General features: G+C 42.3%; 3 protein-coding genes across 3 annotated transcripts; 2 read left to right on the plus strand and 1 right to left on the minus strand.

Moving 5' to 3' along the window:
• Window positions 1–323: 323 nt before the first annotated feature.
• LOC142950690 (cerebellin-1) lies at window positions 324–2,506 on the plus strand. The gene is made up of 3 exons (XM_076092249.1): window positions 324–629; window positions 1,969–2,088; window positions 2,309–2,506. Exons 1-3 carry the CDS (start codon window positions 324–326, stop codon window positions 2,504–2,506), a joined length of 624 nt encoding a protein of 207 aa, XP_075948364.1.
• Window positions 2,507–3,805: 1,299 nt separating this feature from the next.
• Window positions 3,806–10,942, minus strand: ripk3 (receptor-interacting serine-threonine kinase 3). The gene is made up of 13 exons (XM_076092420.1): window positions 10,887–10,942; window positions 9,926–10,083; window positions 9,674–9,839; window positions 9,366–9,521; window positions 8,647–8,795; window positions 8,385–8,434; window positions 7,744–7,905; window positions 7,566–7,648; window positions 7,418–7,481; window positions 6,712–6,773; window positions 6,050–6,101; window positions 5,727–5,923; window positions 3,806–5,439 (listed from the first exon to the last, which is right to left on the minus strand). The coding sequence occupies exons 2-13, from the start codon at window positions 10,075–10,077 to the stop codon at window positions 5,212–5,214; spliced, it is 1,521 nt and encodes a 506-aa protein (XP_075948535.1). The 5' UTR covers window positions 10,078–10,083; window positions 10,887–10,942; the 3' UTR covers window positions 3,806–5,211.
• Window positions 10,943–12,684: 1,742 nt separating this feature from the next.
• On the plus strand, window positions 12,685–22,604 carry khnyn (KH and NYN domain containing). Its single transcript, XM_076092421.1, has 9 exons — window positions 12,685–12,914; window positions 14,120–14,378; window positions 15,619–15,753; window positions 17,101–18,845; window positions 19,026–19,156; window positions 19,545–19,641; window positions 20,177–20,284; window positions 20,421–20,522; window positions 20,677–22,604. The coding sequence occupies exons 2-9, from the start codon at window positions 14,157–14,159 to the stop codon at window positions 21,029–21,031; spliced, it is 2,895 nt and encodes a 964-aa protein (XP_075948536.1). The 5' UTR covers window positions 12,685–12,914; window positions 14,120–14,156; the 3' UTR covers window positions 21,032–22,604.
• The last annotated feature ends 358 nt before the right edge of the window (window positions 22,605–22,962 follow it).

Consider the following 22,962-nt stretch of genomic DNA (forward strand, 5'->3'; position numbering starts at 1 on the left):
ATTTTCGCTGTGCTGTGAGAAGCTGGAAAACCTCCAACTTTACTCATAAGGACTTTCTGTCTGCTGTTATGGGAAGCAGCCACCCTGGTGCCAACTAAGTCAGATAGACTTGATCTCCGACCACTGTTGGCAGAACTGTTTGCTGAGGATTACCTGAATCATTAAATGTCCCATGAGATGTGAGAAGTTGAAGTGTTCTTTTCCAGGTGAACTTATGATGCTAAAGTGAGGTGTTCTTCAAGAAGACACACTCTCGCTGATTTGTGGTGGCCATATTGTCACTACGCGCCCAAAACACCTGAAGCTCGCCGTCATTTGGAACAATGCCCTGTCCATCTCGTCCCTCTCCGCCCTACCTTGCTCCTCGCTCAGTCTTTTTTGCTGGACTGCTGCTTCTGGTCCAGTGGGGGCCCTCAGAGGTCAGTTGCCAGAATGACACAGAGCCAATCGTGTTGGAGGGAAAGTGTCTGGTGGTGTGTGACTCCACCCCCTCTGCGGAGCCATCGGGTAACGCTCTGGGCATGTCGGTGAGGTCCGGAACCGGTCGGGTGGCGTTTTCAGCCATCCGAAACACCAACCACGAACCCTCGGAGATGAGCAACCGCACCATGACCATCTACTTTGACCAGGTGGGGGAATCCAAAATGAGTCAGACATTGGCTAGTTTTGAACGTGCCTTTTCCTCATTTTAATTCATGCCTTTAACTCTGACAATGTTCTTGCTACCAGCAGCAGGATCCAGATTAAATTGTACTTCAGTCTGCCTACTCATCATATGATATAGATGTTAGATGAACCTCAGCTACACAAAGCCAGCCTGATCTAGGCTCAGGGGGCATGTGCTTATCAAGGGAACAGACAAAACATTTTTTTTTACCTCATCCAACGTTAGCATCAACTTCAACCATCTGCTCAGAGTCTTGTAATAGTCCCAAGTTTGGCATTTTGATCAATCCAAGTGCTCCGCAGTTTGGTGTAGCATGCAGCCTACTGGTCTGTGATTGGTCTTTGCTTCTGATTTTAAAAATGAAGGAAGCAATGAACTAAGTAAGCTGCTCTGAAATATTACTTCTGACTTATACAAGGAAGTTGCATTTTGAATATATTGGAGATAAGGAAAAGGTCATGCGCCTGCAAAATGGTGCTACATTTTAGATTTGCAATCCATAGTTTAAACAGTCTTTGAAGTTTGGGAGGGAAAAGGAAGTCATGTTAGCATTGAAATCTGAAGTTGTCCAGACATTTCACTCAAAACCACAAATCTCAACCTCATGGTGACCCAAGAGGAAAAGTCAGTGGATCACCAATGTCATTCGGATTCATCCTCTGGGAACCATAAATGTCCGAACAAACTTCCACGCCAATCCATCCAGGAGTTGTTGGGTATTTCCACTTAATGCAAAGTGGTGGACTGACTTTACCGCTTGCTGCTGTCACTAAACAGAATTGATCAAACAAGTTTCGACTCACCTCCAGTCACACTGTGAGCACTGAGAGTACGTCGTGTTAGTGCCGATAAATGCTTTAACTCACATGACTCACATGCCAGTGTCTTGTCAAATACTGGAAGTTGTAGAGCTCACAAACACTACGCTGCATGTGTCACATCTTAATTGGTGTTTATTCGTTAGCCTGAAAGTATTGCGCGATAGCGATACTGAGTGGTGAGGCTGAGTTATTTTAAGCAACGTCTTGGAGCTGTGGAAGAGGACTATTAAATGTAACGATGCACAAACCAGACAAATAATGATTCACAACGTCTGGTTTGTGTCCTGTAGTCGGTGTACGCCGGAACGTTTAGTCATCTCCTACCTTTCTTGTTTTCCTTGCAATAGTTTAGCGCTGAACTTTCCAAAATCAAAATCTAATTTTGATCAAATATTCCAAAACATTAATAGAGTATTAGCAGCTTGGCTCAGGGCCTGTTTGTTGTATTTACTCTCTCTCTTCGTCTCCTCTTCTTCCTAGATCCTAGTAAATGTTGGCAGCCATTTTGATCCAGCGAGGAGTATCTTTGTGGCCCCTAGAAAAGGGGTCTACAGTTTCAGCTTTCATGTTGTCAAAGTTTACAACCGGCAGACAATACAAGTAAGAATACCAGCTTAAAGGCATGGCCCGACACTTTTGACGAGCATGCTTATTTGCAGAGCCTTGTTCTGTCCAAAAGTAACAAAATCAACCTACTAAAGCTCACTAATGTTGTTTCTACAGGATTAAATATATATTCTATGTTTTCTGACTATCATTTCCTGACAAATGGTTCCCCCCTCTGCTCACCTGCTCCATCTCCTCACCCATCTTTTCACAGGTGAGTTTGGTTCTCAACGGCTGGCCGGTGATTTCAGCCTTCGCAGGTGACCAGGACGTTACCAGAGAAGCTGCCACCAACGCCGGGCTGGTGATGATGGAGAGAGGGGACAAGGCTTCCCTCAAACTGGAGAGGGGGAACCTGATGGGGGGGTGGAAGTACTCCACTTTCTCTGGGTTTCTGGTGTTCCCCTTGTAGATTAGGTTGAGGTAGGATTGTGTTCTTGTCATAGTCGAGGGTGTGCAAATAAAGATTTCACAGAAAGGAGGAAGCATTAATCGATACCCGTTGAATTCCATCAAACTGCTTTGATGCGTCTTCATCAGTTAGAATGAGTGAGATCCCTCAACACCAAATTATCCTCAATGTAATTCCCATTTCCACTTTTTATGTCTCGCCGTTGTCTGACTATTGTAATGTGTCGTCTATGCTTGCTTAGTCAGCCTGTCAGAGGTTTGTGATTTTCTTTTAATGCATGAAATACAAGGTAGCAGATCTATCTAATAAAGAAACGTATTGTGTCTGTTGCCTCTCCATCTATGTCTATCCACTTATAAATGAGCTATTAGCAGTTCTTGTTTGCAGTGTACCCATGGGTGTACAGAAAACTATCAGTGGATTACTTTGATGCTGAAGAAAAGAGAAAAACCTGACGCTTCTTAGGCAAGTTCGGCAGTTTAAAGCAGTGTCTATTTTCCTTAATTCAAGACAAGCCAAACCTAGCGTGTTAACTATTCCAAACTCAACTTCTTTTATGCGTAGCCTGCATTTGAACATTTCCATACAGTTCATTAACCTACCATTGACAAGGACATGCTCACCACATAATGTCCTCCAAAACACCTGCACTGCACATATGCTCCATAAATCACTTGATGCAGACCCAACTGTTGTCCTAAAAATACCATGCATCCCTGTGGTGTGCTCCAAAAGTTATTATTAAGGGTGAGTGAGGGCTTCCTCTACAAGATTCTGACCAAAAACATGTCCACACGCCACGATTGATCCTTGAATATGTAATTCAACCGTCTAAACTGCAGTTTTACTGTGAAAACCTTTGTGAACACACAGTCGTGTGTGAGTTTGTCATCCCGGTGACACTCGGTGACTGTGCGTCTCTCTGCGGTGGATCAGGTGGCAGATGGGGGATTGGCAGTAGAGGAAGGAGTCCGGTGCCAGAAGCCTGCTGAGTTCACACCGGACCATCACAACTGATCAGTGTCAACGCCCCGGTGCACAGCAGAGGCCTGTGTTAGCACTGTGGATATTCGTGTCTGGAGTACAAAGACTTTGGTTCAAAAACTAGATAAACACCTTGTAACAAATGACATCAAATATCATATAAAATATGTATGAATGTTCATTTTGATTCGATTTTTTTGCTTTGATATATATAAATAGATATAAAACGATACATTAAATAGTTTTTTTCTTAGAAACAGCTGTTTCGCTGTTGGGAAAAAGTTCCCTGGTGAACTGGAAGAGATGAATTATACATTTTCAGCAGCAACAGAAGTGATTTATTTGGAATAGAAAGAAAGAAAGACACATGTATAGTGAGACACTAGCTGAACAAGAGTGCCACCTAGAGACACTCAAGGAAAGTCAACACTACACAACATGTCACCAAAATAGAATCATTAACAAAAGGAGTTGAGGGACTGTATCAACAATATTGGGGACAGGATTTTATATTTCATTTTATTAAAAAGCAAGACTTTTCAAAAATACTCTGCTTACAAAGATATATATTAAAAAAGAAGAAAAACAGCAAAATTCTCACATTTGAGAAGCTACAACTTGAGATATCTTTGGCATTTAGTGATTAAGTGATTTCCAAAAAAGTAGCATCAGTGAATCCTGTAATTGTTACAGATCTGTGATTTGTTCGACCAACGGTTCAAAACCCAAATATATTCAAAAAGAGAAAAAATGCAAATTCCCACATTTAAAAAGCTGAAACCAGAGAATTCTGCCTTCAAAATAACTTAAACTATTTATCGATTATCAAAACTGTTGCCGATTAATCGACTGATCGTTGCAGCTCTGAGATATTTACCACCTGAAATATGAAAACTTAAATTAAGTTGTCAAGTAACCCTGATTTTGGTGTTCGAAATTACACCAAACATTTAAAAAAAAAAAACACAACACTTGAGTACAAATGTATGAAGACTTCTAAATCTAAGTAAACTATGCTTTTTAACTAATACAATGTTTCCCTTACTTTATATTTCCACTTAAGTACCTTTAGGATCAAAGTCTGGCGATATTTTATATCCCATAATCCCATCGAAGAGTTATCCTTTAAGATAAAGCAATTCTCTCTTCTTTCACTTCATTGAAGCTACATCGTGCTTCTACTGACCGAAGTATTCAAGATGCCGTCATCCTGCGGCAGCACCGTTACATCAACTGCAAGACATTAGAGATGGTAGATCAATATAATACAAATGATTCTTTGTTTTAACCTCCTTGACAGACCAAACGGTCGGTCATATGTGCACCGATATATCGACCTGTTTAGATCAATTATCAATCTGTGGTTATGGCGATTTTTTGGCACTTGATTGTGAGGCTGGCACTGAGACTGAGGATATTTGTTGACAACAGTTGGTGGAAGAGCCAAACCATATGACCGGACTCGGCTCACATTAACACTGCTGACAGGGCAAAAGGGAGGTGTGAGATTCTTGCTCATTGGTTTTAAATGTGCTCACAAAGGAAGCAGAATAAATAAATACTATTAAAAAGATATATATTGAAACATCATTCTTGAACAACATGAATACTGTCCAGATTTGAAAAGCAAAAACAGAAAACGCAGCTACGCCTTCATACTTCTCTAATAAAACATGTATCAGGAAATGAGAGAACTTAAACTCGCAAAGGTCCACGAGAACTCAGCGAACCCCTCCTGCCTTGTCCTTGCAGCTTCCGTGACGCTGCGGCGGGAGGTCGACTCTGGGCGGTGCTGTTGGATGCCGTCTCCTTTCTGAGCGCTCTGTAACTTGGATGTGCATGATGTTGTTGTTGCCGTGCTGTAATCCGGTAACATTGCTGAAGTGCATCTGGACTCCGCGTGCAGCGGCCGGTTGGCAGGAGAAAGTGTCGGGGCCGGATAACTGACGCTGCAGATATACACGAATAAAAAGAGAGGAAAACAGCAGCAGCCGAGGTCAAAGTGTTAGTTTCGAGTCTTCAATAAATGCTGTGTTCATGAGAATTGATTACTTAAGATACTACAACACTTATAAAGACAGATTGTTCTGTGTGAAAGTTCACTTTTAATTACAAATCAACCGAAGGAAACCTACTTAAATTCCTCTTTGGAAAAGGAAATACAGAGTATTTTTACTGCAGTGTTTGGTCTCTCGAACGTATCTTTAATGCAGTGATGCAAAATAAAACCACCCACATGATACTGTGAAGACAGGTTTTGCTTGAAACCCTGCAAGGAAGGTTTTGCTGTTCTGCCTTGAGGGGAACTCTCAGTCGAAGGAGACGGCGGTAACGGTTCAATGGGGCAAACGGAGGACCTTTTCACTTTGCCGTCCGTCGAATGGCGGCTCTCGTCATCGTAACGCACGCTTGAAGGTCGAGATGAAGGCAGATCTGAAAAGGGGAAGACAATTACCTGAAAACACTACGTCATGATACTTGATTTGTTCGTCCTATTTGTGATCTAACAACACAAGTTCCCCTCTTTCTTCAGCGGTTCAACACCAACTTCCTCTTTACCTTTGACTCTTGGTATGTCTGTTCGATTTGCAGTCCCACCGCCAGCCATTTCCTGCAACAGAAGCAAGTAAAGGAGTTGCACTGTGATCTCATTAAAGACTACAGTTAATCACCAGTTTGCACATACATTTTGTATAATAGGAAATAACTGGTCAGTTGTTGTGTTTTGGTAATCCAAAACATCACAACTCCATTACAGAGCGAAGACCATAATCTCTCATTTATAATCTTGGTTATATTCATGTTTACATTCAATCTCCTATTGCCCAACCTGGCTCCAAACTTCATGCGCTTCATCGAGGCCTTTTTTACATTCACTGTGTTCAACACTCTTTCCTGTTGAAACTCCCCTGGCGCAACAGGAAGTGATGCATGTAATATTTCCCCACGGCAGCAAAAATTAAAAAAAAAGTGCAGTGCAGAAACATCACAGCATTGGCCAATTTGTGGCAAAGAAAATAATTAATACCTCACAGACCACATTGTGAGTTTTTCTTCTCGGGTCAAAAGTATAACAATGTCGTCAACACTGTACTAGGAAGAGTCTGAATGATGACGTTAAAGTGTGGTCTGTTGATTTAAACATTTCCTAGGTGTTAAATACAATAATGTCTCTATTTATTCTATTATTGCAGCGACCGTGTGATTCGTCTGAATCTCACCTGGACTGGTGGGCGACCTGTTGGCACGGTATCACGAATCTTCGCCTCCTCACGTTTACTCCCTGCAAAAGAAAATATAAAATAACATTTTTGTTGTTTTGCAACAGCAATTTTTAATCTCGCTAAAAATGGTTCCATCAAACTCAATCAGTCAAACGACTTCCTGACTTTGGAAATACTATTTTAACAAAATAATCTTAACTCTAGTCCACAATTCTGTTATGAATACTACGGACCTTTTGGCGCAATTAAAGTTTAAAGTTTAAAAACACAAACCTGAAAACACAAAATACATAAACTCCACAAACTACATAACTGAAATAAACAAGAGCTAAAGAAATAGTACCGAAATATGCTGCTCGCTTTCTTGCCGAGAAACAGATGATAAGATTGATACCACACATGTGTGTGTCTGTTAAATGCAGCCAGCTACAGCCAGCAGATAGTTAGCTTAGCTTAGCATAAAGACATAAAGAAACAGGGTAAACAGCTAGGGCCTGCTAGCCTGGCTCTTGTACATATTAAACAAGATATAACGTGTTAATACATGAGATTTAGAGATGTTGGAGATGTTTTCCCCTGTTTCTTCTGTTTAGCGTACAGACATGTGAGGGGTATCTATCTATCCAGAAAGGGAATAGCTATGTTGAAGAAAAAACATCCTTATAAGTGGTGGGGGGGGGGGGGGAATGACATGAAAGCAGACCTGAAACCTGAGTGATGTGAACCCTCTCAATCTGCTCTATCATTCTTTCTTCTTCCTTTTGGTCCTGGAAAGAGGAAGAGAAAGACGTTCATCATGTCACAATTCAACATCATCTCAGCATGACTATTATGAAAATATTTTCCCTCACCAGTTGCATCAGCACTTGATGGACAGCATCATTAATATTATGTTTGTGGATCTTGTACAGTTCTTCTGCCTCAATTGTACACGCTGCGCACAAAGTAGATTAAAGATGTGACGTTAGGACCAGGCACCGCAAGCTGTTGAAAGTGTCATTTTCTGTGTCAGCTCAAGAGTTTTCTCACCAAGGGCAGAGGGCCTTTCTTTGGGTCTGGTGTCCCAGCATCTCTCCATGAGCTCCATTAGTCTCGTCAACCCTGCACGTTCAACCGCCTGGAGCCTGATCTCGTTCAGCGATGGACGGTCTCCTTCGGGGATACGAATCCGCACTAAGCTGGACTTTGCATCTACAGCGGAGGAAGGATTGACAAGGCGGTGAGAGGTTAGTGAGACCTCAGAAATACCTGAATATAAGTTATTGACCGATGCTTACATTCAGATATTCCTCCTGTGTTTCAAGCTGCAATAATCAATGTTTTTTATTTTAACAATGTATTACACAACAACAACGTTTAACGCAAAAGGTGTTTCTTGGAGTGACAAGTCCATAGACCAACTGACAATTGCAATAAAATAGGCACCCTTTAATCCTCGTGACTTTTGTTTACGAGCTGCAAACACAGACAGTTCACAGCCTAGAAAACAAAAAGTAGGTGTGTTTACACTTATAAACTCCCGCTGTTCTTGCACCTCATGTCATTATGGTCATAATGCACACAAAAAAACAACAACCTCCCACTCAGATGAGAAAAACCAAAGAAGATGTTTTGAACATTTGTGGTGAGCGAGAGGCTACGAAAGCTATAAAGACACAATAGTGACTTACGTGCATATGGTTGTGTCCCAGTGACAATGGACCACAAGAGTATACCATAACTGAAAGAGAGGCAGAGAGAGTCACATGCTAGGATTACTGATTATATCATAACAACACCACCCTGGTTTGTTTTCATCTGTAAATTGACGCTTGTGTGAGAATTAGGACATTCAAATCAGACCACTTCCCTCATTTGGCTGTAACACAACACTCATTATTGGTGCTTATATGATAAAGTAAAACGCTTTTATCCAAGTGCTGGTTCTTGTACCTGTAGATATCGGAGGCTTGGGTCGGTTTGTACGACAGGTCAAACGCCTCCGGTGGCATGTAGCTGATCGTCCCCCCTTCCTCTTCGCTGTCCTTCTTGGAGCACCGCGTGACGCTGCGGTAAAACCGTGAGAGGCCAAAATCTGTGAGCTGGAGAGAAAATAAGCATAAGAGATAAAGGAGGCGGCTAGCGGGCAGCTTACTGTGCAAAAATTCAAATTATTAGTGGTGTTGCAGAAATTAGGATCATAACTTCCCTTTGGATATTATATACAAATGTTACTTTCAGTGGGACGTGACACATTTTGTGTCATATGCTGAACTGTGAATTAATGTATTACATCAGCAAGTTGTCTCATTTAGGCCATGATCAGGTTTACTTCCCTTATTAATCACAGCGTGGGATGACAGGGCCTGGAGTGTGTGTCTTGTTTAACAGTAAAACCCTTTCACTACCTTTTTATCAAACGCCATTTCTGCTTATTATCAAGTTACAACATTCAGGGGGAAACCACGTCTGTTTCTTTTTGATAAAGGAACAGTGAGTAACATTTAGTGAGATTCCTTGGCAGAAATAGAATAAAATATTCATAATTATGTTTTAATCGGTGTATAATCACCTGGAACTAAGAATCGTAGTGTTTCGTTTGCTATCTGAAGGTAGGAATTCCAGAGGGCAAACTAATCTACCGATATGAAGTAAGCGGGCCTTGGACTCACCTTGGCATTGAGATAGCTGTCCAGCAGCACGTTGCTGGGCTTCAGGTCCAGGTGGAGCAGGGCCGGGGCCAGACTGTGGAGGAAGTTAATACCCAGAGCCACTTGGTGAGCCAGTCTGAAGACCAGCGGCCAGGGTGGAGCTCCGTGTAAGCTGTCCTGTAAGATCGTTTCAATAGTTACAGATCTACAAAGAGTGGCGATTGTGCTGTCGTGTTCCTACTACATGTACACTGCCATTCAAAAGTGTAAAATCATCCTTAAATGTATTGTTGTTTAAGTCAAAGAGTACTTCCTCCACCGGTGGTTACCTGTAGGGAGGCCACTGATCCTCTCTCCATGAACTCCATGACCAGGCCCAGTTGATCTGAGACCGAGGAGGGCATCCGACCCTTGAAGACCCCTCGGACCAGAATGACGAACGGGCTGCTCCCTTCACGCATCATGTTGATCTCCCGCAGCAAAGACGCGCTGGTCCTGTGTGTGTGTGTGTGTGTTTGCATCATGGGTAAGTCACACCTTTATTTGATCGTAAACAGAAAGCTCTTTTGTTAACAACTCACCCGTCGTCATTATGAAGCAGTTTGATGGCCACGTCGCAGCCCCACTGACGGTGCCTGGCTTTGAAGATTTTTCCGAAACCCCCGGAGCCAATCACCTTCCAGCCCTCCAGGCTGGAGTCTCCGATCAGTAAAGAAACTTGACAGCTGGACATAATTCACTGGAGGAGGAAATGAATCATGATAATAAATACCTGTTTGTTTAAGACTGAAATTGTTCCTCTAAAGAGGATCTTTCCTCAGTCAGGGGAGGCTGGTTAACACTTGTTTTTTAGGATTGCTTAAGCAAGATTTAGAACACAAGTAGCAGACCACCTCAGATCTTTTGCTAAATTAAACACTTCATTCAAAACCATACAATGATTTATAAAAACCTAATTTTGTCACTTTATGGCACGCACACACACACACACACACTTTTAACATTTCTACTTTTCTAATGATAAAGTCTGGGTTTGATTCTTATTCTCAGACATATCATTAGAGTGACGTACATGAATATAGTATATTGGCCAAACACAACACCCGAGAGTGTGTTGTACTCGTACTCAACACAACAGGAAACCACATTCTTTGTTGCTCAGGCTACCTGACACACTCATAAAGCCCCCGTGGGGTGGACAGAATAATAGTAACACCTGTAAAATCTAATAATCCTCACTGATGTTCCTGTGTCAGCTTAACTCTTCAGTGCTTTGTGCTGTTGTGTTGGGATTACATCATACTAGCAGGTCCCTACTATTTTGTCCACCTCCTGAGGACTAAACTCTACAAAATTTTAGTTTTAAAGTCTGAACCTATGAGCTGAACACAATGGATTTACATTACTGTAACATAAAATGAAAAGATAACAGAGACTCAAATGTAGAAAACACAAAGTCTGACAAATTCCTGATCAACACAGACACTTTAAACACTAATAAGTTTATCAAGGAGATATTTTTTCAATGGGGAAACCACTCACCCTTAGGGATATACGCTTCCTCATCATTCAACCGTGTCGACGAAGGTATAAGCTGGTGTAACAACCCTGACTCTCTGCTCGCAGCAGCTCCTCCTCCACCTAAACAGAAGTGAAACTACTTTTTCCACTTCTGCTTCCGAACTGCTCAGCAAACAAACAAGTGTGTCACGACAGAAGGATTTATTTTTTCTTCTTCTTTTATTTAACCCTTTTCCTCGTCAGATTTAATGGCTGCTTATGTTGAAGTATGTTGTTCATATGATTTCATTTGTGGAAAGTGTTTTCCTCCTTTTCGTGGAGCTTGATTACAGTTGCAACATGAGTTCGTTTTAACACTTTAAATACCTCTAATTATGAGAAATCTGATAAACAGATAAAGGCCCAACTTTTGGAAAGAAACGTTGCTCTTTAACAGCCAATTCTCATTGTTTTGCTGTGATCAAGTCGTTTTTAAATGTACTTTTTATGGCCTTATTTGATATATAGGAAGAGACAGACAGGTATGATATCCTTCAATGTTATACATCACAAGCACAAGCTTTTTTATGGACATTATACTGAAGTTTACACAAAAATAAATTTCGAGGTTTGCCAGCAGAGGGCGGAGTCTGCTTAATAATTTACAGGAAATAGGTGAGATTTCTTTAAATCGCTGAGGATTACACCACACCTGGTTTACATAATGCAATACAACACAATAAAACTGCTCTGCATTGAGGTCACAATAGGACATATGGCACTTACTTCACTTTCTCGGACTTTGCATATAGATTCAAAAAACTAAATATAATCAACACGTAAATTATGATGAAGATTAAGATACTCAGCAGGATATAAAATAATCAAAATGAGCTCCACCTGTAACATTAAAGGGATGAACGCATTAATTCATCACTAAGTATAATCCAATAATAACATATTGTACTCTGAAATGGGACATTCTGCTTAATAAGTGGGCCACTTTGATACTTTGAGTATATGTTGATGCCAGTACTTGTGTACTTTTACTATAACATTTTGAATACATGTAAAGGTATTTCTACACTGCAGTATTACTTTAACTTTAGTACAAGATGTGAGTTCTTCTTCCACCACTGCACACACACACACACACACACACACACACACACACACACACACAGACATTAGGCTACTTGTTATTAGAATAACTTCATTGTCACTGGGTTTAAAGTATTTTGAACCCAGTTTACCCGAGCAGAGTAAGACAGGATGTGTAGTGTAGGAGGCAACATCTCTCTTCCTGTCTTTGACACAGATACAACTGCACCAAGGACAAACACCACAGTGTCAACAGATAAAAGTGCGTTTTGGGGGAATGAATTTCTGTATTAGGAGATGTCGAGACAGAAATGTGTTACAAACAGGCGCCAGCATCTGCTTTTACAAAGTCTGTCTGTCAATGTTAAAAAAAAAAGAAGAAGAAAAAAAGCACAGAAAAACCCCGCTTCTGACGTCAGTGGAAATCCCCTTTATCTCCTGTTTGACCCAGACACAAATATATACATGTCTTAAAATACAGGCTGTAAATGTACACTTTTATCACGTATTGTCTGTTATAATAATCATTTATGTCCAATTAATGCGATCATTAAACGGACATTATCTGATTTCTATTTTTTAGGATGTTAAAATACATCTTAGATACATTTTGAGTGTATCGCATTATTAAAGGAATATTATTCGGGTGTTATATGGACACTATAACTGCGAAATCCAGCCAGAATCATCCGCCCTGAACGTTGCATGAGCTGTTTTTTTCCGTTTAGTTTCGGTTTTGTCTTCTTCGGGGTTTCCACGGAGCTTCCTCGTCGACTATCCGAGGAGAGGAGGGTGTTGGGGGTCGGTTGCTTCTTTCAGTCCCACTTTTTATTTCCGATGAGCACGCTGAACTTTGGTCCGATCGGCTACATTGTTGTTGTTGCGTGTTTTTAATGCGCGCGGACGCCTGAAGCCGAGCTGCCTCTCTGGAAACGAAACTTTGGAAGGAGCGAGAGCGATCGACCTCACGTAAGGAAACGAGACAGGGAACAAATATAATGTTTTCATAGTTAAAACCAGCAGAATTTACCGCTCCTAATTTGCTAAAAAAAACACGCTCAGTCTATTTATAGAGAGATACATGTTTCACAGTTAGCTGTGCGCGATAACAATACAATTTGTGGTCGAACAAAAGGAAATGTCAGTCAACAGGTAAACAAGTTGGACATAGTCTGTCGGTGCATTATTAATTGTGTATGAACGGAGAGAGAAACACACCGCAGACTTGTTTACATGTCTGGAGTTCGAAGGTGTGCACACCAGGTGGAGAGGTACATTTCATTACTTTATACTTGGCATTTAAGACGGAAGTAGTGTTTTTAATCCACTACTTTTATTTTGACAAGTGTTAGTTTTCAAGATCAAGATTTTAAAATGTAAAAACAATGTGATCGAATGTAAAATGCACTGAGGGAGATTTAACCTGTTGTTTGTTGGGAGAACAGTTAGTTGTAGCAACTTGCCTGGGCAACAACTACTGATACTTCTTCTGATCAATTACATGTCGTCAACACTACTTCATACAGTCACGGTTGGATTATGAGACACTGGGCACAGACATGCAGAAGGATCCACCATCTTTACCGCACATGAGCAAGAGACACACACACACACACTTTGTGGTGTTTTTTGGCCTATTGTTTGAGGTTGTTTGTTGTCTCTTCGTGGTTTTGTTACTTTGTAACAGAAGGAAATGCATCACAGTAGTGGGAGAAGTTGAAAGAAGTATTTTTTCCCCACTTTAGATTCATATTTTAATGTAAATGTATAACGATAATGTCAGTGTTAGACCTATCTACTACAGAAAACACAAGAGTGGTCCTGTTAACAGTAACTATAACAGTAATTATGTGGTTGTTAATTATGGATGTTTAAATATATGTTCATACAATATGTATTTTAAGTTTGATACATCAGTTATTGAGAAAAGTAAAAAAGGAAAGGTTTTCTTAGGCTCTGTATTCAAAAATATTTCAACTAGAATTGGTATTTTTTAACAGACTTAAACTTGTTTGGATGTTTTCTCATACCAGTGCTTCTTGGGACTTGTAGTTTATTTGATCTCCTGGTTGTTACATTCAAACATGTAACAACCAAAAACAACTGGAAGTGAGGGTAATACCTGAGAGTAGAATGTTTTTATAGTTTTATAGTCGTGTTTTTTTTTTTCACAGTATGTTCAACTTTTGACGGCGACTTTAAGAACGAGGGATGGACGGTGAGAGAGGTGATGGAGGTGGAGGAGAAGCGGAGGTGGAGGATGAGTTTGCGTGTGCCGGGATGCTGCGGGGATCTCTGACCTCCCTTCACGACACCGTGGAGCGGATATTCGAGGTGACGTTTGGGATCGGGGCAGACGAGCCGTCTCACGCCAACAACGGGCAGATATGGCTGAAGCTGAGAGGGCCGAGCGACGACGTGAAGGCTGCCAAAGTAAGCCGAGAAGTTTGGTTTTTGGTAGCACACGATAAGATAAGAGTTGGGTCATTGCCCAAAAGAATTTAGCACGATACTGAAACGATTTTTAGACTAATATGACTTAAAGCACACAATCTTTATAGTCAGTCCTGACTGTGAACAAGTGTAACCCTTTATTTGGGAAGTTTTTATTGACATTACTGGTAGTCTAGAGGCACCGTACTGGTAAATGACTCATCGAGGTTTTTTTAAAATGTTATCATAAATCTAAATTGAGTTTCGGTTCCAAACGTGGTAAATGAATTCTGTCAGAAGACGACGACTGACAACAACAACAACAACAACAAAAGAAATCACATGATTGTGAAGCACATTTAAGAGGATACGTGTATATGTGCAGGTGTATTTCATCTTTTCTCAGAGACGCACCTGCGTTTGGCTGAGCCAATATTTGACGTATAAATATTTTAAATTTTACAGGTCTCATAAGTGTTGGGTTAGCAGATTACAGAACTAGATATAATCCACAGACTGAAACCTGCCTGTGATGTTGAAGCTGGCCTTTAAAGGTCACACAGTAGCGTATGGCTTGCAGTCATTAGCATAACTCTGCTGCAAATAACAGCGGTGAAGTGCAGGAAGCTCTGAGAAGCAGGTTGACGATAAGCATTGAAGCAGGTTGTGCTTGCTGTAATCGTTCCTCGTGTTCATGCTGGACATTTAAAGATCTGTTCTTCATAAAAGTGATGTGGGACAAAACTCCACACCCCTAAAAAAACACTCAAAAGTCAATCTGAAAGCTAAATAAAGCTTCGGCAGTTTGAGTTAGTCAAATCAATCGGGTATCTCCGAAGGTCACTCTCATTGTAATAGAAGTTCCCCTCTTTGTGTTTTCCTGGACACTGTTTCCTTGTTGAGCCGCACAAAACACAAAGAGGGAAATTTTGCGAAATACCTGCCTGTCATTTCAAGAGCGACTTGAAGAATTGAGCACGTATCATTTAAAGCTGCGTCACTAAAGTCTGTAATTAAACAGGTTAACCTCGTTCTGAATAGTACTGTAGCCTTTTTACTATCAGAAGTGTCCATTATACATTAATAATCAGTGTAACAACAAACTCTGTGGGTCTGCTTTATTGAAATCGTAAATGTAAATCAAACATTAAAAAAAAACTATATTAAACCAGTATTTTCACCACTACTACAGTAATAATATAACAATCCGATAACGATGTAAAATATTCCTGTCTTGCAGTTATTTGTGAAAGGACTCGTGAACCAGGAGGAGCAGCAGGAGGTTTCTTATCCCGGCGTTCTTCACTGCATCTTCTGTGGAGCCCGAGGGCTGTTCATGGACTGCCTGACGAAAAACACCTCGGCACATATAGTGGTGAGTGTTGCATTCTGGGCCTTTGTTTAGGCCACATTCATACCATTTATATTCGCTAAAAGAGAGGATCGTGTCAGGCCATAACTTCTGGACCCAGGGAGAAATCGCCCCCCTTCCTTCCTGCAGCCATGTGCTCTCAATCGCCTCCAAAACACAACAGCAGGTTTAAGTCAAAATCAAATGGATTTATTATCCAAGAAGCATAAAGACAGATACAAACAGTTACAAACCGAATCACACTACTAATAACAAAACAAACATATAAATTCCATGAAATGTGAGATCCAATCCGAGCCACCCAGGAGGCTGGTCTGCCTCCTCGGTCGCCCGCAGAAGATCTGCAATCCCCCAGAGCTTCAAACCCTTTGTCCCCCCAAAGATACATTCCTCAGCTCATCGATCAGCTCATTGATTGGCTGAAGTCCAACAAGCCCCTCCTGGGCCGTTGCCCCATTGTTACTCTTAACACCTCACGCAGCCACTTTCACACAACCCCCGCTCTCAGCACATTCCTCAACCCTGATCACACAGACACTCAAACACACTACTTGGTTCATACTCCTACAAGTAAATACACTGTATCACATCATATCCATAATTAGGAGCTTCAAAACTTAAATTCCTCACAATCACAAGCAATTAGGATTGGAACTTTTGTCTTTAGTCACTCAGAATAAAGAGACATCAGAACCAGTGAGTGAGATCATTTCAACTGCAACTTGAGCCTCAATTTCCGGCCTATATTTGTTTACATTTTGGTAATTTGTCACCATTAAAAGTATGCCGAATTAGCTATTAGAAGTTCCTGTTTGCAATGTATCCATTGATGTACAGACAACTATAACTGCATTACTTTAATACTGAGAAAACTAAGAAAACTTTAAAATGTGTTATTTCTCAGGCAATTTCTGGATTAATATATAGCGTCTTTATTCTATAATTTCTAAGCGATTTATTTGCTATTTATGGTGAATTTTGAAATATGTAGCCCGTCTGCATGTTCACATTTTAGTGAGTTATGACTCCAGACAGCAGTACGCTCACTCAGTATCACTCACTTCTGTCATTGTGCAAATCCCCCACCAGCATACTCAGTGTGTCACTTTGACTGATGATGCAATAACGATCTTGACCAATAACGTGATATCTTGCATTCTTGTTATTCTTACAAGAAATTACATTATTAGTCAATGTCATCAGCTAAAAATGTGTCTCACCCCTTATGAAGTAACAACTTGATGTAACACTGGGATGTTGTCACAGGGGAATTTTAATCTATTATTTACATTTTTAAAAACGTCAAGATAGAACTCATGATGCCATTCTGTTTTCCTCTCGCCAAACCAGGTTGGCTCCACAGGATTCCTGCTGATATCGGGTCTTGCAGAGCCGGTGGTGCGAGCCTACTCCCTTATAACGGACCTGGTGGAGCGGTACGAGGGCACGCAGTCCAGGCACCCGGAGGCCGCAGACAGGGTACCCGGCGAGTCTCTGGATTCACGCCGGGCGTTTAAAATTCTGGTGGAGAAATGGGAGGACAAGCACATCCTGGATCTTCTAGTGCTGCCGGGGTCGGTGAAGGAAATCCTGCTGGATTTGGTGAGAGAATCGGGGTTTGGATCGAGCCCCGGCCCGGCTCTGACGGATGGAAATGCGGCAGCGGGATCACACGAGGATTCGGAGGATATATGGGACAAACCTTTCACCGTTACGTACACACTTCCTGAGCCTTCTAGGACTGCAGACTGGTGGGTTGAAGGTTTGACTGCAGGTTCGGGGAAAGACTCCGCATCTGAGGACTCCTTATTCCAGTTAGTGTCTGGGGTCACCCGAGGGAGGGCAGAGGGGGCGGAGGTAAGACTCATAGGTTCTCCTCAGGAGGTGGGAGAAGAGCAGCCGGAGTTGGGTACCAAGATGAAAGAGGCACGAGGAGAGGAGGAAGAACAGGAGCTGCAGTTGTCAGTGGGGAACAAGGAGTTTTGGCTTCTTTTGAAGTTCTTCACAGCCATGGGGTACACGGAGGACGTCGTCAAGCGAGTCCTCGCCCGAACAGGAGCCAAAGAGGCCTCGCAGATCCTAGACGTGGTTCAGCAGGAGCAGGATCGCACTGACCGTGAGCAGAGAAGTAAAGGTCAAGACGGCGCTGCCTCGAATCAAAGCGAGAGGAATCGACCCTGCGAGACGGAGCACAGAGAAGACGAAGAAATGGAAGTAGGGGGAGATAAGGAGGGAGAGGGAGCAACGGGAAGCGCGAGACACTTCGAGGGGAAAGGTGGCGCCGAGGAGAAAGTGGAAGGACACGAGGAAGACTTCGTCCTGGGAGTGGTGAAGAAGGCGGCAGCCAGCTGCGGGTACATGGAGCAGAAAGTGGCCAAAGTATACAGCATGTTGCCCGATAGATCCACTCACCAGCTGCTCCTGGAGCTGCAGAGGGAGGGGAGCAAAGAGACGGACGCCCTGAGGGAGGGGCCGAGAGAGATGGACGATGTGGTGCTGGAGAAAGAGAGACCAAAAGTTGGACCTTCTCTGGGCAAAGCAAGAGAAGTTGAGCTTTTCGTACCAGCAGAAAAGAGAAAATCTGACGATAGAGGACGTGTAGAAGGGCCAAATCAAACTGTATCTGAGTTTATTAAGTTCCATAAACTCACAGACTCACAAACTCCACACCAAGTCATCCTTCCTGAAGTCAAAGGGCCGCCCATGCCTACTTATCCCTCACCCCTGGATCCTCCACTCACTCATTTCCAACCCAACAAACAATATGGCCAAACCACTACTGGCCTGATGCATCCACCTCGAAAACAAGACCACCCAACCCGAGACAACGTCTTCAACCCCAAACCCAAGTCTTCTTCTGTCTTAAAACAAGCGCTCCAAGCCCCTCAGCTCCCCGTCTTCACAAGGGCCGACTCGTCTCCCACCAGAGCGAAGGAAAGACGAGGCTTCGCGGCCGCCTCTTCTTCGGTGGTGGTGACGGGGGAGCAGCGTTTCATGGAAGGCCTGCAGATGCCCTTCGACCTCCAGCTCACAGACAAACCTGGCGACTCGAAAGTGAGGACGATCATCATTGACGGGAGCAACGTGGCCATGAGGTCAGAATGGCAGTGTTGTAGTTGTTCTCTCATGGAATGGAAATTTAGGTTGTGTTGTTTCAAGACATCTTTAGTTTTAAAGATTTAGTGAATAACAAATGAAGGTTCATATCCAGATGTTTGGTTCCACCTTGGTTTTGTTATAAAGCCCTTCGTCTAACTGTTCCATGTTTTCCACAGTCACGGGTTGGGTCACTTCTTCTCCTGTCGAGGAATCGCTCTGGCCGTCCAGCACTTTTGGGACCGAGGCCATCGACACATCAGCGCCCTCCTGCCGCAGTGGAGGCAGAAGAGCGACCCCAAGATCAAAGGTAACCTAATTATTTTTTGAACGCAGTAATACATTTGGTTTGGTCTGTCAAATTTAAGACTTTTCATAAAGTCAATGAAAAGTCATTAGAAAATGAATTTGTGTCCGACTTTATTCATCAATCTATGAGCTGCCTCCTCTCAACATTTTGAATGCCATGAAATACCGTTCTTAATAGTTCCTGCTTTCAAAGTTTCCCTTTGGTCAAATGCGTTCTGTGGTTTTGAAATGACAAAGGCCTCGTGCGTGTTCGCTGCTCGTATTTGACTCTGAGTCACACGTGAGGGGAGGAAAACAAAATCAGCATCTGGCGAGCATGTGAGTGTGTGTGGGCGTTTCAGCGTTTCAGGGCAGACTAAACATAGCGGTGTTTGTTCGTGCCCTCGCAGAGCAGCACTATCTGACCGAGCTGCAGAAGCTGGGCCTGGTGTCCTACACCCCCTCCAGAGAGGTGCAGGGCAAGAGGATCAGCTCGTACGACGACAGGTAGGCGGGCCGCTGCTTTCAGTTCTTTCAGTACTAATTGTACACAGTATGTGCTACGTACTATCATCATAGAGTACTGTTTTAGCAGTTAGTACACAAACATGTCAACATATTTTACCATTTCTTACGAACAAAAAATGATGAAACAAACTTTACAAATACTTTACAAAAAATAGTTTTCCATGATTTTTTTGGGGCTGTTTCACCAGCATCCACAATTTATTTTTAGGCAGTTGTCAGTAGCTCCTCCTTTTCCTTTGTGCATTGCATTGTGGGAGAATAATGTGCATCCACAGCACACACATTAAAAAATGACTGTATTTAGTCTGCATTCTGTTTGCTTTAAGTATATTTGAGTGAACACACTCGGCATACCCAAAATCTGCATAGAATCGGTGCGTAGTATTGAATTGGGACTCTGCATTTGTGGCCCATTCCTAAATGTTTGAGGGCACCACTCTGTGGCGCCAAAGAACATAAGATTTTTATTTTTCCTGGCTGCTTTGAAATGTTTCTTTCCCCCCCGTTCCTGCAGATTAATGCTGCAGCTCGCACAGAAGACAGACGGAGTGATCGTGACTAACGACAACCTGAGAGACCTTTCAGACGAGTCCCTTGTGTGGAGGGACATCATCAAAAAGAGGTATGAAAAGGCCGCACTCTGGTGATTTTGTTTTATCTAAATAAAAGTAGAGATTTGGTGTTTCTTGTCTGAAGACTGCTTAAAGGGCCAGTCCACTCATCTCAGTGGTATGATGTAATGTCTCCTCCCCATGCAGACTTCTTCAGTACACGTTTGTCGGGGATCACTTCATGGTGCCGGACGACCCTCTGGGCAGAGGAGGGCCTCACCTGGATGACTTCCTGCGCTCAGAGCACAGGTAGTAACTCATACAGATGAACACACGAACATATTTTAAATTCATCCACAGATGCTGTTGCTGCTTTTTTTCTGCAGGGTAGCTCAGAAACTTAGTTTCTTAGTTATAGGTGGAAGTTAGTTAGTAATAAGTGAAGTTCTTTCTTTCCCCTCAGGACTCCGGACCCAGGAAACCACTCTTTTGCCGGTGTAGCCACCGCTTTCCCCTCCTCCAAACCTCCTCGCTCCCAAACGGAGCTCCTGAACTTCCGCGACCGAACGCTGGGCGGAGCGAGCCGGGGGAAAGGGAGGGGACACGGAAAAGGGTGGGACACGGGACACCAGCAAGGGTGGCTTGATGCTTCGGGACTGGGGTTCGGCGTGGACAGGAGCCCGGATGAAACGGCCGGCCTCAGAGAGCAGCTCTGTCAGGTTTTTCCGGGTCAGGACAACATGGTGGCGCTGGTGCTGCAGTGCCACCCGGCAGAGACGGACATGAATGTGCTGTCTGATCTGATCCTGAGGCAGTAGAAGGATTAGTCTTAATTTTAGTCTTAATACTTTATCTGGGAAAATTCTGACTTTTCTTACGCTAAAGTTTGCCCTTGTTTTTAAGTCATACAATTGTGTTTACCACCAACTCAGCTACGACAAACCCCACCGGTTAATCATTGTTCTGCTTAAGCAAGGATTTTACAACAAACAAAAACCACCAAATGATCAGATGAGTCCAACATGTCCCGCATTTGAATACAGGTCCGTTGTCTCATGTATTCACTCCCACGTTTGCAGATTCTCTGCAGATTTTTTAAGTAATTTTTAGACCTTTAAAAGCAGGGTTGGACTAGTTTTCCCTAAATCAAGATTCCCAATTTATATTTTGCATCCTTTGCATCCTTATTGATCCTATACAGGTGAAAGGACCACATTGGAAAATAGATGAGGCTAGAGAATGACAGGCGGGAAGAAATTTAAAGAGGTGCTCGCCATAAGGAGAGAGGTTTGGTCCCTTTAATCTGTCGTTCACTGATGAACAAATAGAATAGAGATGCAATATAATACCTGAACAACCCATGGATTGCCCATGGAATATCATGAAGATATTCATGTTCCCCAGAGGATGAATCCTCATGAATTTGATGTTCTCCTGACTTTTTACTCTCTCAGCACTTTGATTTATGATCAAATACCTGAAAAACATTCCCATCAGCTGTACTTTGTGTCGAATGCTAGCATGCTAATGGGCTAAACTAACATACGAACATGGTAAACCTGCTTTACATCGGCACGTTAGCACTGTGAGTATGTTAGCATTTAGCTCGAGTGCAGCCTCACAGAGCCGCTCGCCCCGTTGTTGACTCCATATGTCTTAAAAACACGACCAATGCATATGGAACATCCTCCTCGGGGTTGTTTAACCGTTTCAGGTCATCTTCAGGCGACCGCGTGTTTCTTTTATCATGCAACAGTGTTAAAGCGGAATTAATTCTCTCTCTTGTTTTTCTTGTGAGAACCAGCGCGTCCTCTATTATTTGCGCTTCGAGCAACTGGAGTTGAGAAAATAGTTAAATGTTCCTTTTTTTTAAAAGAGGATTTCTATCTTTTAGAAAAGTCGTTTTTAGACCGAGCAATAAATAAAATGTTATCTGTCGTTATTCTGAATTTATTATAACCTGCTGATCTTAAAATTGTATAGCTACCTGTTTACAAAAACAAAATACAGACAATAAGAGGCACATAGTTGTATCAGTTGTCAGGGATGTCCTTTTGCAACGCTACAATAATACTAAACCAATCCTTACAATATCCTGTACACTTATTTTTATATATTTAATTTATTTTAAGCAGGTCTGACGTCGACATGATTGTACACCATGATCATGCAGAGTGTGTCTGGATGAGGAGGCTGAAATCAAACCATGTATCATCCATATAGCTCCTGTGACCAAAGATCAGATCCTCAATTTATCACAGTTCACCAGCTCTTATTTGTATTGTTCATATATGTACATTTTGAGAGATTGATGCTGATTTCTGCCCATGTCTTCTGTAAAGCTATTTCAAACAAGTGTCTTAAAAACGTCTTTAAAGTGTTTCCATGGTACTGTGTGTCTCTGAGTGACTTAATTCAGTTTTCTTTTGCAGGCATTTAGGTTAAAATGGGGCTGAATTTGGATAGAAAGTGGTGTTGAGGTTAATTATAACCAATATCACAGCTACATTTAAAGAGCGTCATTTCATTCTGAAGCCTGAATAAAATATAAAAAGCAGTTAAATGCAATCTAGATGAAAGAAATGTTCATTTTTTCGATTACATTTAGCTCTGATTTCATCTGCCGTTTTGATCTGCACATCACCAGATTAATACTTAGTGGGATTAATGTCTGCTACAGTGGAGTGTGGTCGTCTGGACGGGCCCTAGTGCTAGTTTCTAGTTATGAAGCACACACACGCACCATTGT

The sequence above is a fragment of the Anarhichas minor genome, unplaced genomic scaffold (genome assembly GCF_050575085.1).
Source record: "Anarhichas minor isolate MPS153535 unplaced genomic scaffold, ASM5057508v1 ptg000016l, whole genome shotgun sequence".
Taxonomy (NCBI): domain Eukaryota; kingdom Metazoa; phylum Chordata; class Actinopteri; order Perciformes; family Anarhichadidae; genus Anarhichas; species Anarhichas minor.

Coding starts and splice junctions, on each gene's coding strand:
- LOC142950690 (XM_076092249.1), top strand. CDS start 324: ATGCCCTGTCCATCTCGTCCCTCTCCGCCCTACCTTGCTCCTCGCTCA. Junction 630..1,968: donor TGACCATCTACTTTGACCAG/GTGGGGGAATCC, acceptor TCTTCTTCCTAG/ATCCTAGTAAATGTTGGCAG. Junction 2,089..2,308: donor ACAACCGGCAGACAATACAA/GTAAGAATACCA, acceptor ATCTTTTCACAG/GTGAGTTTGGTTCTCAACGG.
- ripk3 (XM_076092420.1), bottom strand. CDS start 10,077: ATGTCCAGCTGTCAAGTTTCTTTACTGATCGGAGACTCCAGCCTGGAG. Junction 9,522..9,673: donor GATCAGTGGCCTCCCTACAG/GTAACCACCGGT, acceptor ACGATCTTACAG/GACAGCTTACACGGAGCTCC. Junction 6,774..7,417: donor TCACATCACTCAGGTTTCAG/GTCTGCTTTCAT, acceptor TTTCTTTTGCAG/GGAGTAAACGTGAGGAGGCG.
- khnyn (XM_076092421.1), top strand. CDS start 14,157: ATGGACGGTGAGAGAGGTGATGGAGGTGGAGGAGAAGCGGAGGTGGAG. Junction 14,379..15,618: donor ACGACGTGAAGGCTGCCAAA/GTAAGCCGAGAA, acceptor CCTGTCTTGCAG/TTATTTGTGAAAGGACTCGT. Junction 18,846..19,025: donor GGGAGCAACGTGGCCATGAG/GTCAGAATGGCA, acceptor TGTTTTCCACAG/TCACGGGTTGGGTCACTTCT.